Source organism: Entelurus aequoreus, linkage group LG01, assembly GCF_033978785.1.
Source record: "Entelurus aequoreus isolate RoL-2023_Sb linkage group LG01, RoL_Eaeq_v1.1, whole genome shotgun sequence".
Lineage (NCBI taxonomy): Eukaryota > Metazoa > Chordata > Actinopteri > Syngnathiformes > Syngnathidae > Entelurus > Entelurus aequoreus.
Genome location: NC_084731.1, coordinates 100,106,051 through 100,124,482, shown reverse-complemented (window position 1 = coordinate 100,124,482; position 18,432 = coordinate 100,106,051). Strand labels below are relative to the sequence as shown.

Here is an 18,432-nt window from a genome sequence, read left to right as displayed (position 1 = left end):
GAACAACCCTAATGATGCCTCGCCCCAAATGCAGCACTTGACTCTGTTCCTGCATGGAGCTGAAATGGTACGGCAGCTTGGCTCTTTGCTGTCAAAACACTCTGGAGAAGAGGACTATCCAACATTACCAGGCGGACATATCCTGGTGTGTCATGTGCAGAACTAAAAATAACGCCAACATGACGTAAAAGCTTTTATTACATTTTTACACCACCTCAATCAATCAATCAAGCTTTATTGCAGACTCCGACGTCCATGTAGACATACAATGTGACTTTATATAGTATATACTTTGTATATACTATCATCATAATACAGTCATCACACAAGATAATCATCATCAGAGTATATACATTGAATTATTTACATTATTTACAATCCGGGGTGTGGGATGTGGGGGGGGGGGGGGGGGTTAGGCTTGGATGTTATCATCCCTTCAGTCATCAACAATTGCATCATCAGAGAAATGGACATTGTAACAGTGTAGGTCTGACTTGGTAGGATATGTACAGCAAGTAGTGGACATAGAGAGAGAGATCAGAAAGCATTAGAATAAGTATCTACATTTGATTATTTACATTTGATTATTAACAATCCGGGGAGGTGGGATGTGGAAGGGGGAGGGTGTTAGTTTAGGGTTGTAGTTGCCTGGAGGTGAACTTTTATTGCGGTTTTGAAGGAGGATAGAGATGCCCTTTCTTTTACACCTGTTGGGAGTGCATTCCACATTGATGTGGCATAGAAGGAGAATGAGTTAAGACCTTTGTTAGATCGGAATCTGGGTTTAACGTGGTTAGTGGAGCTCCCCCTGGTGTTGTGGTTATGGCGGTCATTTACGTTAAGGAAGTAGTTTGACATGTACTTCGGTATCAGGGAGGTGTAGCGGATTTTATAGACCAGGCTCAGTGCAAGTTGTTTTACTCTGTCCTCCACCCTGAGCCAGCCCACTTTGGAGAAGTGGGTAGGAGTGAGGTGTGATCTGGGGTGGAGGTCTAGAAGTAATCTGACTAGCTTGTTCTGGGATGTTTGGAGTCTAGATTTGAGGATTTTGGAGGTGCTAGGGTACCAGGAGGTGCATGCGTAATGGAAAAAGGGTTGAACGAGAGTTCCCGCTAGAATCTTCATGGTGCTTTTGTTGACCAGAGAGGAGATTCTGTAGAGAAATCTCGTTCGTTGGTTGACCTTTTTGATTATAGCCTTATAGTTAGGCTGACCATACGTCCTCTTTTCCCCGGACATGTCCTCTTTTGCGGGGGTGTCCGGGGTGTCCGGGCGGGGTTTCTTAAATGCCTCAAATGTCCTGCATTTTGAGTTAGGGTTGCGTGTATTTTCAATGTACGTCCAGGGTTAAGTTAAGAAGGGGTTAAACAAAACAAACTGTGAAGGCGTGCGCACGCAGAAACATTGGTGAGGGAGGGGCAGAGACAGAGAGCGAGAGAGCTAGTGAGTGGAGACAGACATGAAAACAAGAAATGCCGAAAAGTAAATGCAACTTCACGGATGATTTGCGGAAAATGTATTCATGTTTTGGTCCTGGCCGTGACACATGGGAAGCAGAATGCACTGTGTGCAAAGCAGGAAGGTATATATGTGTGGCAAATAAAGATCTACAAGCCCATATCCACACTACAAAGCACAAAACAGCTGTGCAGGGCGAGAGCTCGTCTGCTGTTTTTGTTTAAATGTAATTAACTTGTTTTGAGGCATTATTTATGTTTAGATTATATACAAGAGGTTATTTTGGATATTTCTACCTCTGCACTTTTTTTCCAAAACTGTGAATGTTACAGAATATAAGTGTGACTTATTTTGTTATACTGTCAAGCAGTGTTGGCGTTAACACACTTTTTGTGTCTTTTTAACGCATTGAAATCAGAAAGGACGCAGATTTTTTATATTTTATTATTTGCGGCCCACAGCTAATGTTTTAAAGGCCCACGGCACATTCTAAAAATACTATTAAAATAAACAAAAACATAACAAAAGTGAAATAAAAAAGCTTACAGGTGAAATGTAATTTAGAAACAGTTGCAATGTTGACTAATAAAACAAACAAAAAAAGTGTTTTCTTTCAAACTGTCATTGCTCAAAACATAATAATAATAATCAAAATCAATGTTATTATGAATTATTGACCTATCAAAGGTTCCCATTACTTCACATCAAATATTCCACTAAGAAAAATATTTTTGGTGGAAGATTTTGCATATTTTGTGTGTTTGCCATAAAAAACATAGTTTTGTTTGACACAAAAGGGCGGGAAACAAACAAACAAAAAACACAACATAAAAAAACTAAAACATTTTGAAATGAGGAATAGATGTGAAGTTGATGTAGACTCCAGAGATTTAAGCGTTAAATATAAAATGTATGTATGCTCTGGCACACCATTATCATCATTTCAAAGTCTCGCGATGTTTTATTTGAGTTCTCGCGGTATTTAGTGTGGTGACATCGCAGTGAAGAAGCTCCCTGCAGTCTTTCCACGCGAGACACCAGAGAGAGAACACCTCTCACTTTCAGCCGTCATGGTGAGTTAATGCACTCCTGTCTTACCTACAATCTTATCATCTACTTTATGTGTGCTGAGCAATACATACTCGCCAGTGTAAAAACACGACGTTTTTTAAAACACTTTGGGCGTTCCTGCTTGCGGCCCTTGGCTAAGAAGTTAGCCTCCCAATGTGGCTAACATTAGCATTAGCATTAGAAGTGCGTCACGTCTGTGGGAAACGAAGAATTGCTTTTTTTTTAGACAGAAAACGAGCAATTTATTGTGGGTTAGTATGATGCACCGAGCTGTTGTAACCGTTATTAATATATTAGCATAGGTTAGCTTGTTTCCCGCGACATGCTACGTCAGCACGTGGTGTCTACCATGACCACGTGGTGTACACGTATGCTATTTTTAATAACCTTCCTTTAACTACCTCGTTGACTATATGGTGATATTGGAGTCTCCAATATCACCATATAGTCATTTTCTATATCGCACAGAGACAAAACCGCGATGTATCGCCCAGCCCTAGTCTATTATCGAACCCTCTTATCGAACCGATTCCTTATCGAGTCCAGATGGGTTGAAAAAAACCCACAATATTTGGTTTAACAAAAGCTCACTTTTATTATATGAGAAAAAAATAAAATCTAATAAATATCGACTGTTACCCCCTAATAATAATAATAATGGATTAGATTTATATAGCGCTTTTCTAGACACTCAAAGCACTTCACAGAGAAGTGAGAACCCATCATTCATTCACACCTGGTGGTGGTAAGCTACTTTAAAGGCCTACTGAAATGAATTTTTTTTTATTTAAACGGGGATAGCAGATCTATTCTATGTGTCATACTTGATCATTTTGCGATATTGCCATATTTTTGCTGAAAGGATTTAGTATAGAACGACAACGATAAAGATCGCAACTTTTGGTATCTGATTAAAAAAAAGGCTTGCCCCTACCGGAAGTAGCGTGACGTAGTCAATTGAACATATACGCAAAGTTCCCTATTGTTTACAATGATGGCCGCATGAAGTGAGAGAGATTCGGACCTAGAAAGCGACGATTTCCCCATTAATTTGAGCGAAGATGAACGATTTGTGGATGAGGAAAGTGCAAGTGAAGGACTAGTGGGGAGTGGAAGCGATTCAGATAGGGAAGATGCTGTGAGAGCCGGGGGTGACCTGATATTCAGCTGGGAATGACTACAACAGTAAATAAACACAAGACATATATATACTCTATTAGCCACAACACAACCAGGCTTATATTTAATATGCCACAAATTAATCCCACATAAAAACACCTAGGTGTTTGTTATGCTAGCTACTAGCGGGTAATATGGATGGGATCCCGTATATACAACCCGCCAATACAATTCAAACACCTGCACCACACACTCACTCAGCCCAAAGAACCGTTCACCTAACCCAAGGTTCATAAAGCTTATATATTAACCAAAGTTACGTACATGACACGCACGTACGGGCAAGCAATCAAATGTTTGGAAGCGCGCGGGTGGGACCTGATATTCAGCTGGGAATGACTACAACAGCAAATAAACACAAGACATGTATATATATATACTCTATTAGCCACAACACAACCAGGCTTATATTTAATATGCCACAAATTATTCCCGCATTATAAACACCTAGGTGTTTGTTATGCTAGCTCCTGGCTACTAGCTCGAGCTAGTTATAGCAAGCGATCAAATGTTTGGAAGCGTACTCACGGTATCGCGTCTGTTAACGAAGTCAAAGTCCTCCTGGTAAGAGTCTCTATTGTCCGAGTTCTTCGATCTTGACTGCACCTTTCGGGAATGTAAACAATGAAACACCGACTGTGTTGTGTATAAGTTAACCCGGCCGTATTGGCATGTGTTGCAATGTTAAGATTTCATCATTGATATATAAACTATCAGACTGCGTGGTCTGTAGTAGTGGGTTTCAGTAGGCCTTTAATAGCCACAGCTGCCCTGGGGTAGAAAATAAATAAATATTGACTGTTACCCAAAGTATATTAAGTGGGATTTTTCAGAAAAACAAATATATACAGTAACACAAAAACAACCTGTCTCTGTGATCACTATAGGTGTATAAATAATAATATAGTGTTAAATAAAATCAGTCCCTTGGGCACAAAACTTAAAATACAGCTCTCCAAAAAGTGCACTTCTCCTGCTGTTTGACATAACTGTTTATGATGCTTTGACATTTTTGCACTTTATTTCTTTATTGAAAGAAAATTCTATGAAGAGAAAAGTTGTTTGCAAATGTGGTTACAATGCTAAAAAATGAAAAGTTAAAGCTAAAAAAAGAAATACACTTTATTGAGTTAACAGTATTTTTATATAGGGGGAAAGATGTGATGTTATGAGCTAGGCTAGGGAATATAACAACTACACTATCCAGCATGCAACGGGAGTGACGAGCATGCGCGGTAGCCCCGAAAAGTGTTGTTGCATGTCGCCACCCGGCAGCTAAGGGTGCAGTTAAGCGCACGCTGTGAAAGTAAACGTCAAGAACTCAGCCAACACGCCTCGTCTGCATTATTTATAATTAGACAGACAACACATATACAGTGTGATTTTGTTTTGTTTACAGGGAAAGAAAAAGAAAAGTTAAAAAAGGGAGATATATGTTGTATATATATGTATGTGCTGCGGTTGTTTTAAGAACGTTGCGACAGCTGCCGTAAAGGAGGTGCGTTGCTAGCCTGGTTGCTATGTTTCCAAGGGGTCGTAAAAGTGTTTGAACTTTATTACACCTTGGAGCACTTTTTCTGGTCCATTGTTTTTCCTGCTTTTGCTATCTGCGCCTAATGACTGAGCTACGTGACGTCATTTCTTGTGGTGTCTCAAGGGGCATTTCTGGTCGGGACAGGATTCGTTCCGAGGGATTCGAATAAAGAACCAACTCTTTTTCTTTACTATAGTGGTCTCGATAACGGGTACCTGTTCTCAAAAAGGGGCTATCTGTCGTGCTGGTGGGGGCGCTTTAGTCTCAGGGTCCTGGAGGCCATGGTCTGACCTGGAGCAGATGGCTCCTGTGATAGTGTTTACTCACATGTTTCCTCTGTACTCAGCTATGCAATCATTGGTCCATATAGTTGCATATGGGTGTGTTTGGTATCTGTATCCGTGCGTATTTATGTGATAATGGGGGATGTGGGTCACCGGGGTATTGTTTTTAACTTTGTAAAGCACTTTGAGTTGCATTTTTTTTTGTATGAAAAGCGCTTTATAAATAAACTTGATTTGATGATTTAAATATCGAATTGTTTGTTTTTGCAGGTGCTTTTACATGTGTTGTACGAGCACGCGTCAGGATATGCCTTGTTTATTGTCAAAGAGGTGGAGGAGATCAGCATGCTACTTCCTCAGGTAAGTGCCGTTTTCTTACTAAAATCACACTTGGTTCACAATGCTGAAGACTTATGAATGTGTGTGCATTTTAGGTGGAGGGTTGTGTGCTGAGTCTGGCAAAGTTCAACAGTATGGTGAGCCTGGCTGCTTTTTTCCCCTTCAAGTCAGCCCAGGGTGCCCTGGAGAACATAAATGCCATATCTGAAGGCAAGTTGTCTCATGAGTTCTTGTACTACTGTTAAAATGGGTCCTCGGATGTAATGATGTTTTTTACAATCTGTCAATCCCCTGAGTTACCATGCTGACAGCTTCCATTTGTAACCTGAACATCCGATGATACCAATTTCTTAAGGCATCTTAAATTGTACAGACATTAATGTTAATACTTCTTTCTCCTTAAGTTTTATGGGTTCTAAAGCCAACTGCTGTGTAAGAGTAGCACAACTAATGTTTGTGATAGCATAATACTGTCACAATTCGCAATCTCAGAAACGGTGTACATGGTATACATAACACAGGCATGTGAAATGTCTGAAATCACACTTTTAAACATTCATTTTCATGTTATGAAGTATCTATGAAAATACCTCCTTAAACAATATTTGTTGAATCCTCATCTCAGCCGCAGGTACTCGTTGATCCTCTTGTCTAAACGCTGCACTCAGTGCAGGACGGGGAGACCATCTCAGAAGCACAGGAACAAGCTTGCTATTTAGCCTAACCCTAGCTTACTAGCTCTGTTTGCTCTCCGAGCCACAATGTTGACAACTGTCTAATTTGCCCATAATCATACATACATTACAATCCAAACACTGGTTTCGGACCAGTTTTACTTCTAGTATTTTTTAGTAGCCAGCAAGAAGTTACCATATTTTCCGCAAAATAAGCGGCACCCACCAGTTTTAGAAGAAAACATTTTTTTCATATATTATCCACATCGGAGTATAAGCCGCAGACATATACGTTGCGAAATTAGGTATTTACACAGTAAGTTGCTGGAAATATTAATTTTCTTTAATTGTTTCCAAATGGTGTCTGTAAAACGGCTGATGAAACGAAACAGAAGTTATGGTCATTGACCCACTGACTGCGGAAGCTAACTCGCCAATCAGCTGAACAGACTCTGTAAGTCCAGCTGAATTTATGAAACTGAAACAATGCCAAAAGAATGCTGTTTCAAGTCAATACTAACACTCGCAAACTAATGCTAACGGTGCTAGTGTCATTACATTACGATAGCACGTACAAATATGCATGAAAACACACCTACAGATATCACACATGGGACAGTTTAGCAAGTATAAACGCTGTGGAAAGCTAGAAGATTGTTCTGTTTGGGGGGGGGCACTGCCAGTAAATGGAAGGAAACTGCAGCACCTACAGTGAGCGAACCCGTCTAAAAGATGACCCCATGGCACTAGCATTGAAACACCCTCTGTGTTTTAAATTATCGCCGCCCGAGAAGAAAAATGCATAAATTAGCTGCTCTGTTTTTTAAGCTGCAGGGTTTAAAGTGTAGGAATAAAGTAGTGGCTTATAGGAACTAGTTGAAATATTGCGTTGATATTGTGAAACTGCCAATAGCGGTCAGCAAAAAAACATTGGAAATGTATACTTAATACATGTAATGGTATGGGCCGATCTCACTCGTGATCAGAATCGGCAGCATAAATCCCCGATGGGAAGATCTATAATGATTGGATTCTCACAGATCTTTTGTAAAAAGTGAAATGCAGTGTACTTTATAGTACAATTCATATGCAAATTTTACAGATGGCATTAATTTGGATGTGAAAATATTGATCTTGTGAGTTATATTCCTCACTTACCCCAGAAGTTTAGATTTTGTGGTTCTATATTCTTGGATAAAATGCATGTATGAATCATCTTAACGTTACTGATAGGGATGCCAAGGTGTATTAAAAGTAGGTCTGTGTCTGAAATTGACAGAGCTTATGTTAAACTCAACCAAATGTTGTTTTCTCCCCCCCTTTTAGGTATTGTACATGAAGACCTGAAGTTGTTTCTTGAGACAAACCTTCCTCACTCTGGCAAGAAGAAAGCTGTGCTCGGCGTTGGAGATGCCAAAATTGGAGCTGCCTTGCAAGAAGAATTTGGTGTTTCCATCCAGACAAGTGGCGTTGTGGCAGAATTAATAAGAGGTAACAACTTGTGTGGGTGTTTGTGCTGTGTACTACGGCTCAGTAGTTGTTGTGATGAGATTTTTATGCTCCTTAAGCTCCGTGAAGGTTCATACTGAAAATCTGAGCGGCCGACTGATTTTGATCACCTTTAACTCCATTTGACCCCATCCGTCCTTTTCTTATACTTCCTGTCTGTTCTGTCAGGAATACGCCTGCACTTCCACCAAATGGTGAAGGGACTGACGGCTCAGGCGGCCTCCAAGGCCCAACTGGGTTTAGGTCACAGCTACTCCAGAGCCAAGGTGAAATTCAATGTAAACCGAGTAGACAACATGATCATCCAGTCCATCGCTCTGCTGGATCAGCTTGACAAGGACATCAACACTTTCTCCATGCGTGTCCGGTAAGGTTACTATGCTAAGCATGCCACTCCAGTAACTTGAATACATTCATTAATAGGACTGTGAAAAGTAAGAGTTTTAGTGGCGCTAACTGATTTGTTTTGTATGTTACTTGAGAAGGTGATGCGGATAGCCACAACTTTCTTTAGGATAGCGGAATGGTCAAGTTTGCCATGACTTGGTTTAGTTATCACGGGATGCAAGGAATTGGCTGCATGTTATAAAGTTCAGTGGAACTGCAGAGACAAATATTATTTGCCATATATATTTGATGTAAACTTCATTTAGATCTGTTGAAGTATACAGTATGTCAAATATATATTCTTTCTTGGTACAGCACAAAGAAAATGGCCAAATGTCAGACATCACTGCCCAATGGGGATTACTGTAATCTTAGTTTAAACACGGATACTTTTTCAATAATTTGACAGCCTACTTAATCTGTCATTTGCATGTGATGAGGCAGTGAATTGAACAATATGTTTACACAGCCCTTTGCTTGGAGAATAAGCTTTCATTGGACCTCATTTTGTCTCATTAAACAAAACCTCTCCCTTACCAACGGTGCTACAAAATAAACAATCACGACCAGGGCTGCAATGATTAATTCCATCAGAAAAAAGTTTTGATTCGTTATGTTGCTTAGTTTAAATATAACAAATAAAAATATATACAATCCGGACTGTATGAAGTGCCCAGAACTTAAAATATGCACAGTTATTTCGTACAGCCGCAGCAATAGTGCCCATGTGAACAGTTTTTTATAAGTACATACTATGCAGTTATTAGGGAGAATAATGCTTATTGCAAGCAGAAAGTTTATTTAAACAGTTCTATTAGCTTTGAGGTTGTCATCCATGTTTTTTTGGGTCACTCGATTAATTGAATAGTTTCCGTCCTAGACAACACATAAATGGTAAGTCATCACATCAAATACTAATACTTGTTTACTAAAAATGACTGGTAAAAACATGTAACTATGTACAAAGTGCAGTGCTTGTCAGAATGCACTAAGGCACTGTAATAAATAGTCAAACTTGACTGTACTTTTTGGCATGTGTTTTTTTATGCTGCCCCTCAGTAATGTAAGTTTGCTGTGTTGGTCATAGTGTATTTTTTAATGGTGAGCAATGAGACTGTCATTTCTGAAGCGTTTCAAAGTTCTAATGCAGATGCTTCTTTGAGTTGATTGGCTATTGCTTGTTCAATAAGGAACCTCATAAGCAAAGCTGCATGCCACTCAAGATCATTCCAATTATGTACAACTGGAAAGAAGCATATTGAAATAAGAGATGAAGTGGCAAGGGGTTGTTTGCAGACTTGCCTTTTTAAAACAAGCTACCATAAATGTGTATTAGCGGTACTCTCCTAATGCTTACCGCAGGCTGTGCACCTTTGCGTGTAGTCTGTATAGAAACAGGAGGTAGAAAAATGTCACCCAGCCTCTCGGCTCCACCAGCTGCTGTTTGGTGGAGCGTCGGTGTTGGGTGAGACATTCTCACCAACTTGTCCAAAGAATGTTCTTCATCTGTCTTGATTCATATCTGTGGACTTAAACCAACTCTCTTCCGTCTTCAGCGAATGGTATGGTTACCATTTCCCCGAGCTGGTCAGAATCGTGCCCGACAACTCGATGTACTGCCGCCTAGCTCAGCTTATTGGTAACAGGAAGGAGCTGACGGACGAGAGCGTGGAAAGCCTGGAGGAAGTAGTCATGGACAACGCCAAGGCCCAGGCCATCCTGGATGCATCCCGGTCCTCCATGGGTTAGTTTGAATATCTGCTTTTAATCCTTAGGACTGTGGCTAAACCACGCCCCTTTTATTGCCCACCTGAGACTGACAATTGTTTCTGGTGTTGAACACAGAGGGGTAAAGAATCTCTCCCATAAACCTGCAGTAGAGGCTCACATCCTCGCTGCGGACCTGTCGGGAGAAACAATGTTTCTTCTTCAACTTATTTGAGTGTTGACGCATCATTTGTGTGTGCAGGAATGGACATTTCACCCATCGACCTGATCAATATTGAGAGTTTTTCCAAACGTGTGGTGGCCCTGGCGGGCTATCGACAGGAGCTGCAGGAGTATTTGCGCTCCAAGATGAGCCAGGTGGCTCCAAACTTGGCTGCTTTGATTGGAGATGTGGTGAGCGCTTATTTTTGTCACCTTCTTTCCAGGACCAATGATGTTTGCCAAATCTGTCAATCCACTGAATCAGTGTGATGAAAAACATTCCTGGTACTGATGGTCCAACTTGACATAGTGGTGTGGGGATGCAAACATTCACCAGGTTTGCTATTTAAGAAAAGTTACACCAGCAGTGCAGCTATAGAAAGACATGCTAATCTGCAACATCAGTTTAAAAATGTCAGCAGGGCTAAGCGGGCAAATTGTTTACCCAAAAAAGCTGAAGTTGGCAGTATCTGCGTTTTCATTACACCTAGAAATATGCAAAACCTAAATATGGCAATAATAAACTGGTCACAGAAACACTAACACTTTGAGAAATCTCTCAAATTGCTGAAATATTTGTGTTCATGAGGTGGTTTTTGAGATGTTTCCATATTGGCGTTTATTGCAAAAGTATGATGGAAACACTTTTTTGCATTTAAATGGAAACGCAGCTAGTCTGGCAACGTTTCAGTTACTTAAAAATGAGCAAGGCGTTGAATGCGATGGCTCGCCCACTTGCCATTGTGCCAAAATTGTCATTTGGGTGTGCCATAAGGATCTATTTACCTAGCCAAATGTATGCAGATAGGATCATTTATGTGGCAGTTTACACCCTCAACAGGCTTCAGAGGTATTAAACAGACTGAAATATCAACATGGCTTCAAAATAAATGTTTAACCCTAATTTATAACAGTCTTAATTAATGTGTTTCTCTTTGAAGAAACTATTAAATGAAACTCAGGTCAACATTAATCAAAATAAAATAGTCTGTAAAGGAATTTAAATATTTGGGTGTTTGGACCCGATGCTCAAATTTGATGGCCATATTATAAAAATGACTAAAACCATACAAATAAATATAAATTGTTTCAGACTTATTACACCTTGTTTGTGTTCAAGCTGTTAACATGCATGCAGTGATTTGACCCCCTATGTCTTATTGTGCCATGGTCTGGGGACAGGCCACAAAATGTTATTATATAAACAAACAGTAAAGATATTTGACCAAAAACCAATGAAGCATCATCTCTGCCATATTACCCAAAAATATAACATGATTAGTTTTGATAATTTTATAAATTACTCAATTTTAAAAGCTATTTTTAAGTGTCTTAATTGATTAGCCCCTGATGTGATGTGTAAAGAATTACAAAGGTAGAGTAGTGAAGGTGTGCAGACTGAAAAGGTGTCAGACCACTGTGGGTCAGTACTGGGTTCTCAGTGAAGGTCTCACATCTGGAAGTCTTTGCCACTGAACTTAGTCACAGTGGGACATTCAACTTTTCTCCACAAAACTGAAAAAGTGGCTTAAGGAAAATGAGAAGTGTGAGCACTAGAACTGGGTGTAGTATGCACAAATGGGGCAATTATTTTTATTTTGTACTTGTCTTAATCCTTTTGTGTTTTCACTTTTCCTTAAAAGCCTAACCAGGGATGAGGGTTACAAATGAGCCTGTGACTAGAAGTCTTATGTACTCTGACATGGCTTACCTATGGGTAACAATGTTTCATTGTACTGTTCCTGTCAAACAAAGTTGTGGCCGTTTGGTCTGATATGTCCTTAGGCCTGCACCATTAATCAACATCGAGGTTTTAATTGCTGCGATTACGTTTTCTGAGGTGAAAAAAGTTTGAGAACCCCTGAACGGTTACTAAAAGTGAATAAGTAGGCATGGATAACACAAGTTATAACACACAAGTAACATTTTCTGCAGGATGTCAAAGTTAATCTAAGTCTTACATTTTTAATACAATTTATTTATTTACACTTTTTGTACTGTGATCTGATTGCTGTTATTTCACAGTCGTACAAAAATGTAAGTAGTGTGATTTTACATGCATAGTCCAAATCTATGATGGTTGCATTCTTATCGTGGTGTTGATGGCCAACATGTGTGTTTCATCTTCCAGGTGGGGGCCCGTCTCATCTCCCATGCTGGCAGCCTGACCAACCTGGCCAAGTACCCTGCCTCCACCGTCCAGATCCTGGGAGCAGAGAAGGCCCTGTTCAGGTACTGGGGCGACCCCTCCCTGCTGGGGGGAGCTGTGGTTGCAGTGATGGCAGGGCTGGGTGGGACTCGAGCAGGGTGACCATGTCTGGAGTGATCCCTCTCTTCCTTTTGCACCCCAATGTCTGAGCAACCACACGCAGCACCAAGGTAGACCAGAATAATAGTTGCAGCAGAGATGTACTGCACCTACTAAATCTTACACTTCCCTTTATTGTCATTCAAATTTGAACTTTACAGTACAGATAAGAACGACATTTTGTTGCCTTAGCTCATGGTAGTGCAGGATAAAAGAGCAGTAAGGTGCAGATATAAATAGATTACTGTACAGATAAATATATTGCACTTTTGCATATGCATCCAGGTTTATGGATATATGTTATATTGTCTTTATATTCCAGCTAAATCCATTTTTGGGGGGAATTGAGGGGATTATTATGATGCAGCCTGAGGGAAGAAGCTGTTACAGAACCTGGAGGTTCTGCTACGGAGGCTGCGGAACCTCTTTCTAGAGTCCAGCAGTGAAAACAGTTCTTGGTGGGGGTGGGAGGAGTCTCTGCAGACTTTGAGCCCTGGTCAGGCAATACTAACACAGACACTTGTAAACGTGTTAGCTAATGACACTAGCTTGATGACCGTATGATAAGGCCTACAAATATGCATGAAAGGACTACTATCAAATGTGGCGGTTTAAGTGTGAATTGTTTTAGTTTTATTGTAAAAATATGTTGCTTGGAGTGATGAAGAATCCATAGTAACACCTCGTCAGTGTTAATTTTTTTTAGCTACCGTATTTTCTGCACAATAAGGCGCACTTTCAATGAATGGCCTATTTTAAAACTTTTAAAACTTTGTTCATATAAGGCGCATAGAATAGACGCTACAGTAGAGGCTGAGGTTACGTTATACATGCATTAGATCAGGGGTGTCCAAACTTTTTCCACTGGGGGTCGCACACGGAAAAATTAAAGCATGTGGGGGCCATTTTGATATTTTTTATTTTCAAACCATAACAAAATATATGCATTTATTTATTTTACCTTTAGGGGTCCCGGGGACCATAAAGGGTCTCAGTCATTAAAATGTTAAAAATAAGTCCGATTATTTTTTTTTTTAATTAACGCTTACAGTAAATCTCTATATCAACTTCAAGTTAATATAAAGTAATAAAAATAAATGTTTTATGGCTTTTCTGTTAAAAAAAACTTAATTTTTTTATAGTAAAACTGAAATATGCAGTATTTAGTAATTAGAGCTTTAAAAGATCAATAATGCAGGACACCATTGATTTTAATTCTTTCAAATTTTTGAGTAATCACAGTGAAAAGAGAAATAAAAAATGACTAAATATATTTGGGATCCAAAAGGTGCCCCACTCATAAAGTGATACATTTTTATTAGGTTTTTCTTTTACTTTAAACACTTAAGTTACGAGATCCACTTCAGATATATCTGTCCATTTTATGCTGGAACTATTATTTTGTTTTATGTGCTTTTGTCAAACAACTTTGATGTTTTTATATGGCTACTACACCATATATACAAATGATTACCACTTAAAAGTGAAATATTTGAAGTAATTGGCCTTGACTTTAAACTCTGCGTCGTAAGCGTGTCTCTTAATAGGAGCCATTTTTGGGTCTTTGCATAAAGTTTCGGTCTCGCAACTACGGGACTTCATTTTCCCCTGTAGAAGAAGTTCTTCTTCTATGGTAAGCAGCCGTAGAAGGGGGAAAATGAAGTCGGTGTAGTTACCCAGGCATGTGATTTTTCCGTCTAAAGTCGGAATTCCGTCTTTTTTAATCTCGGGGGGGAAAAAATGTATCTTCCGTTTGTCCGTTTTTTTCCCCGACCCTAAATCAAGATTCGAGACGTAGTTTATATTACGCCGTAGTTGATTGGTCGATATGTTCTTTGTGACCAATCAGGACATCTGTTATGAATGTACCGCCATTTTCCATATGTAAACGATGTCGGTTCTCGAGAGAAAGGACGCTTTACGAGTAAAAGAAATTGATAAACATGTCAAAAATAAGTTTGGATGGGACTGGATGGAAAGGGAAATCACTGATACTGTTGGGAAGAAAGAAGTTATGACTTTGTTCGGTGATTTTATTCGGAAAATCGATGGTCCCGGAGAGGTTTTGTGCACGTGGTGTCATGATAATATTGACTATGGATCACCAGGTTTCAAGGCTTTGGAAGTACATGCGAAACGCCAAAAACATTTGAAACAACTTGAAGCAAAGAAAACTAACTTTTCACTAGCTGCTACTTTTGGATGTCAACTGAAAGTGACGTGGAGAGGAAAGATCCGCCCACTTCAGTTGCAGACAGGGTTGTTAATAATGAGGTAAGCTAAAAAAAATATTTGCTTGCGAAATACGCATGTTTGTTTTAAATATTAGCCAATTATTGCTTTGCGAAATATAAATGGGGTTTTCTAAAAATAAAAAGCCACGTGAAAATATATTATGAAATTCAAAGAGTCGCATTATTGAATCCAGTTAACAATTTATTTGAAATAAATTTGCATATAATACTATTTTGTACTAAGTTCTTATGTAGTCTGTTGAAACTGTCAGTGGTGTAACAATCTGAAAGGTAAATATTTTCATGCAATATGTCCTCACATTATTATTATTTCCTCTTTTCAAATAGGAGTAAACAATACTAAACATGTTTAATTATTTTCATAAATGTATATCCTATTTTGGCGAAAAGAATGAAATGTTTACATTTGGTATTTTGTTATATTTATCCAAAAAAGAAGCTACAAAAGCAGAGACCAAGAGGAAAATGCAGGCTGCTGAGAAATGTGCAAGGAAGGCTCATGTTGGCTCTCTGAGAAAGCTAATGTGTGAAGTGAACTGAAGTCATGTGGTAATACTGTAAATAATATCACTGATCAATGTGGATGTGAAATGAACACAAGATGTAAATATTAGTGACTAAATACTGTTGGGACTGAACCATATACAGTGTTCACTATGTATGTTCTATTAATGATGTTTTCATGTCTTTAAACACTCAAATATTTTCTTCAAATGGTGCTGTCTTTGTTCATTTTAGCATGTTAAATTGGTGAAAAACCAGGAGCTTGGACCTGTCTGGGGGCCTTCGACCCCCCACCAGCCTTCGACCCCCGGAAATGTTTTCTGTCTTTTTCATTGTGGTCAAATCACATGCCTGTTACCGTAGTTGCAACAACTGTTGTGGCTCAATATTGGTCCATATATAAGGCGCACTGTCAGCTTTTGAGGAAATTGGAGGTTTTTAGGTGTGCCTTATAGTGCGGAAAATACGGTTTATGCATCACGGCGGTCGGCGAGTAAAAATCCATGAATTAGTCTCTGCAGGAGTGTTGTAGTGTTGAATGTTCCTTGTTCTTCTGTCATCTTGCAGAGCCTTGAAGACCCGATCCAACACCCCCAAGTACGGTCTGATCTTCCACTCCACCTTCATCGGCCGAGCAGCCACCAAGAACAAAGGTCGCATCTCCAGATACTTGGCCAACAAATGCACCATCGCCTCACGCATCGACTGTTTCTCTGGTGAGTTCCTCACATCTTCCTCAGTCTTCCTCCTGTGGACTTTGCTGTGATGCTCATATTTTTCGTCAGCAGCATTCAATCCCAGGATTGATGTTGATCCTCAACTTCCTGAGCTCAGTCCAACATGTGCTCAGATGTCCGAGACACGTCTGCTGCCTCCGAGTCACTTTTCATTGTGCTCCTGCAGAGATGCCGTCCAGCGTGTATGGAGACAAACTGCGGGAGCAGGTGGAGGAGCGCCTGTCCTTCTACGAGACGGGAGAAGTTCCTCGCAAGAACATTGACGTCATGAAAGAAGCTGTCCAGGAGGTAGTTGAATGTTGTTGATGCAGAATGTCCATGGTGGTTTGCTGCGAGGGATGACCACGTGCTTCCTGATTCTCACAGCTGAGGGTTGAAACTGATTTAATGAGCCTGACGTGGCGTCCACACTGAAGCTGCATGTAGGACACCATCACTGTGGGCTTGTCACTCTCTGCTCTCTTCTCCAGGCCGCTGATGTTGCCGTGGAGATGAAGCGCAAACTGCACAAGCAGGAGAAGAAGCGCAAGAAGCGTGAGAAGAAGCTCCAAGAAGAGGAAGAGGGAGATGACGACATGGAGGTAAACATTCTGACGTCAAAGTGGACTCGCATGTTTGGATAGGAGACCCGACCCCCGCCTGTGGTCTTGTCTCAGTCCACCACGTGCCAGAGAGGTCTGACTCCAAACCATTGGCTGGTCCCAGACCGTGGACTGGACCACTGAAGGAAGTCGTACAATTTTAGCATTGCATTGTGGGTCTTTAAAGGTGCCATATGTAGTAATGTGGCCAGAAATGGTACTGCAGTCAGGGTCAAAATTCTTCAGTCGTCCCACTCTCCATGAATCTGAATCTTAGTCCAAATAGCAACAGATGAGTTTCTTGCAAGATGTTTACTGATGGCATGTACTTGTAAAGTTACGCAGCAATGTTTGAGATTGTTGGCATTACCCTGGTAACTAACGTGTGGAGTTTGACTGCACACAATTACTATAAAATATATGGCCGAGGTCTACTTTGATGGCAAGCCAAGGTGTCAGGTTCGAACACTGAACTTCACACAAGACAAGAAGAAGGAATCAGGCAGAGTTGAATTTTGCTCATGAGGAGAAACGTATCGTGCTGTACGTCTCAGAGAGTGAAGAAAGTATTTAAAATGTGTTTTTTCAGGGAGTTAAATTACGCACAATTTAAAGAGACTGAAGTCTTCACTGGTACTAAATCAGACTGGAGATGAAAGTTTGACACTTTTACTTCATTCAAACCTGCTCAGAAGTCAAGCCTTTGTGCAGTTTGTCTTTTATTTTGTAGGAACCAGCTTGTTGCTCTCACATTGTATGTATGACCCACAATGCATTGCAAACTCACCTGGCCTCCTGAGCTCTATTTTAGGGCGGCTGCGACAACACGCTTCACTTCCTGTTTCCTGTTTGAAGGTGAACGGCGATGCGGAGACGCCAGTCGCCAAGAAGAAGAAGAAAGTTGCGGCCGAGGCTGCAGAGAACGGAGCAGGTGACGCTTCAGCCAAGAAGAAAAAGAAGCAGAAGGTGAAGGAGGAGGAAGAAGAAGAAGCCACTGAGGACGCTGTTACTCCACTCAAGAAGAAGAAGCGAAAGTCAGAAGCAGCAGAAGAGGTTCCGGAAACTCCGGTGTCAAGCAAAAAGAAGAAAAAGAAAAATGATGACTAAAAAATGACTGAATTATGTACAGATTTTGTTTTTTTCCATTTTTATTGCATTTAGATTTTAATGTACTGTACGACTTGTGCCGGGTGTACCCCGCCTTCCGCCCAGCTGAGATAGGCTCCAGCACCCCCGAAAGGGACAAGCGGTAGAAAATGGATGGACTACACGTGCCTTGACCTTGAATGACATGTACTTGTGTAAATAAAGCTTAAATCCATATATATATATTCTTTTGATCAGCTGGTCCTGCGTCCTGAATTAACAGACTGATCCAAAGTGAGGGTTTAAAAACCTTCTTGACGAACGCTAACAAGAATAGCAAAAATTATACAGATGTTAGCACAATCCCGTCAGAGGCGCTAGGACGTCTTTAATCAAATTTACGTCAAACACGGTCAAAACGTTACATTAACCGCAGTTGACAATTTACGACACCTAGTCTAAACGGCAAGCTACATTGATGAGTGAAATTCTATATTTTAAACTTATACCAATCATATAGCAAAATATCAAATGAAGTCACTTAAGCTATTACTGTAAAGAAATGTACAAACCCCGTTTCCATATGAGTTGGGAAAT

At 40.2% G+C, this 18,432-nt stretch overlaps 1 protein-coding gene and 1 non-coding gene across 2 annotated transcripts; both read left to right on the top strand.

Moving 5' to 3' along the window:
- Positions 1 to 2,461: 2,461 nt before the first annotated feature.
- Positions 2,462 to 18,089, top strand: nop56 (NOP56 ribonucleoprotein homolog). The gene is made up of 12 exons (XM_062063489.1): positions 2,462 to 2,531; positions 5,797 to 5,886; positions 5,961 to 6,075; positions 7,866 to 8,030; positions 8,217 to 8,415; positions 9,992 to 10,179; positions 10,405 to 10,556; positions 12,496 to 12,596; positions 15,999 to 16,147; positions 16,335 to 16,456; positions 16,639 to 16,749; positions 17,605 to 18,089. The coding sequence occupies exons 1-12, from the start codon at positions 2,529 to 2,531 to the stop codon at positions 17,854 to 17,856; spliced, it is 1,647 nt and encodes a 548-aa protein (XP_061919473.1). The 5' UTR covers positions 2,462 to 2,528; the 3' UTR covers positions 17,857 to 18,089.
- Positions 10,238 to 10,356, top strand: LOC133661130 (small nucleolar RNA SNORA26). The gene has a single exon (XR_009827905.1). It is a non-coding gene; the product is annotated as a small nucleolar RNA SNORA26 (small nucleolar RNA).
- Positions 18,090 to 18,432: the final 343 nt, after the last annotated feature.

Coding starts and splice junctions, on each gene's coding strand:
- nop56 (XM_062063489.1), top strand. Junction 8,416..9,991: donor ACTTTCTCCATGCGTGTCCG/GTAAGGTTACTA, acceptor TTCCGTCTTCAG/CGAATGGTATGGTTACCATT. Junction 10,180..10,404: donor TGCATCCCGGTCCTCCATGG/GTTAGTTTGAAT, acceptor TTGTGTGTGCAG/GAATGGACATTTCACCCATC.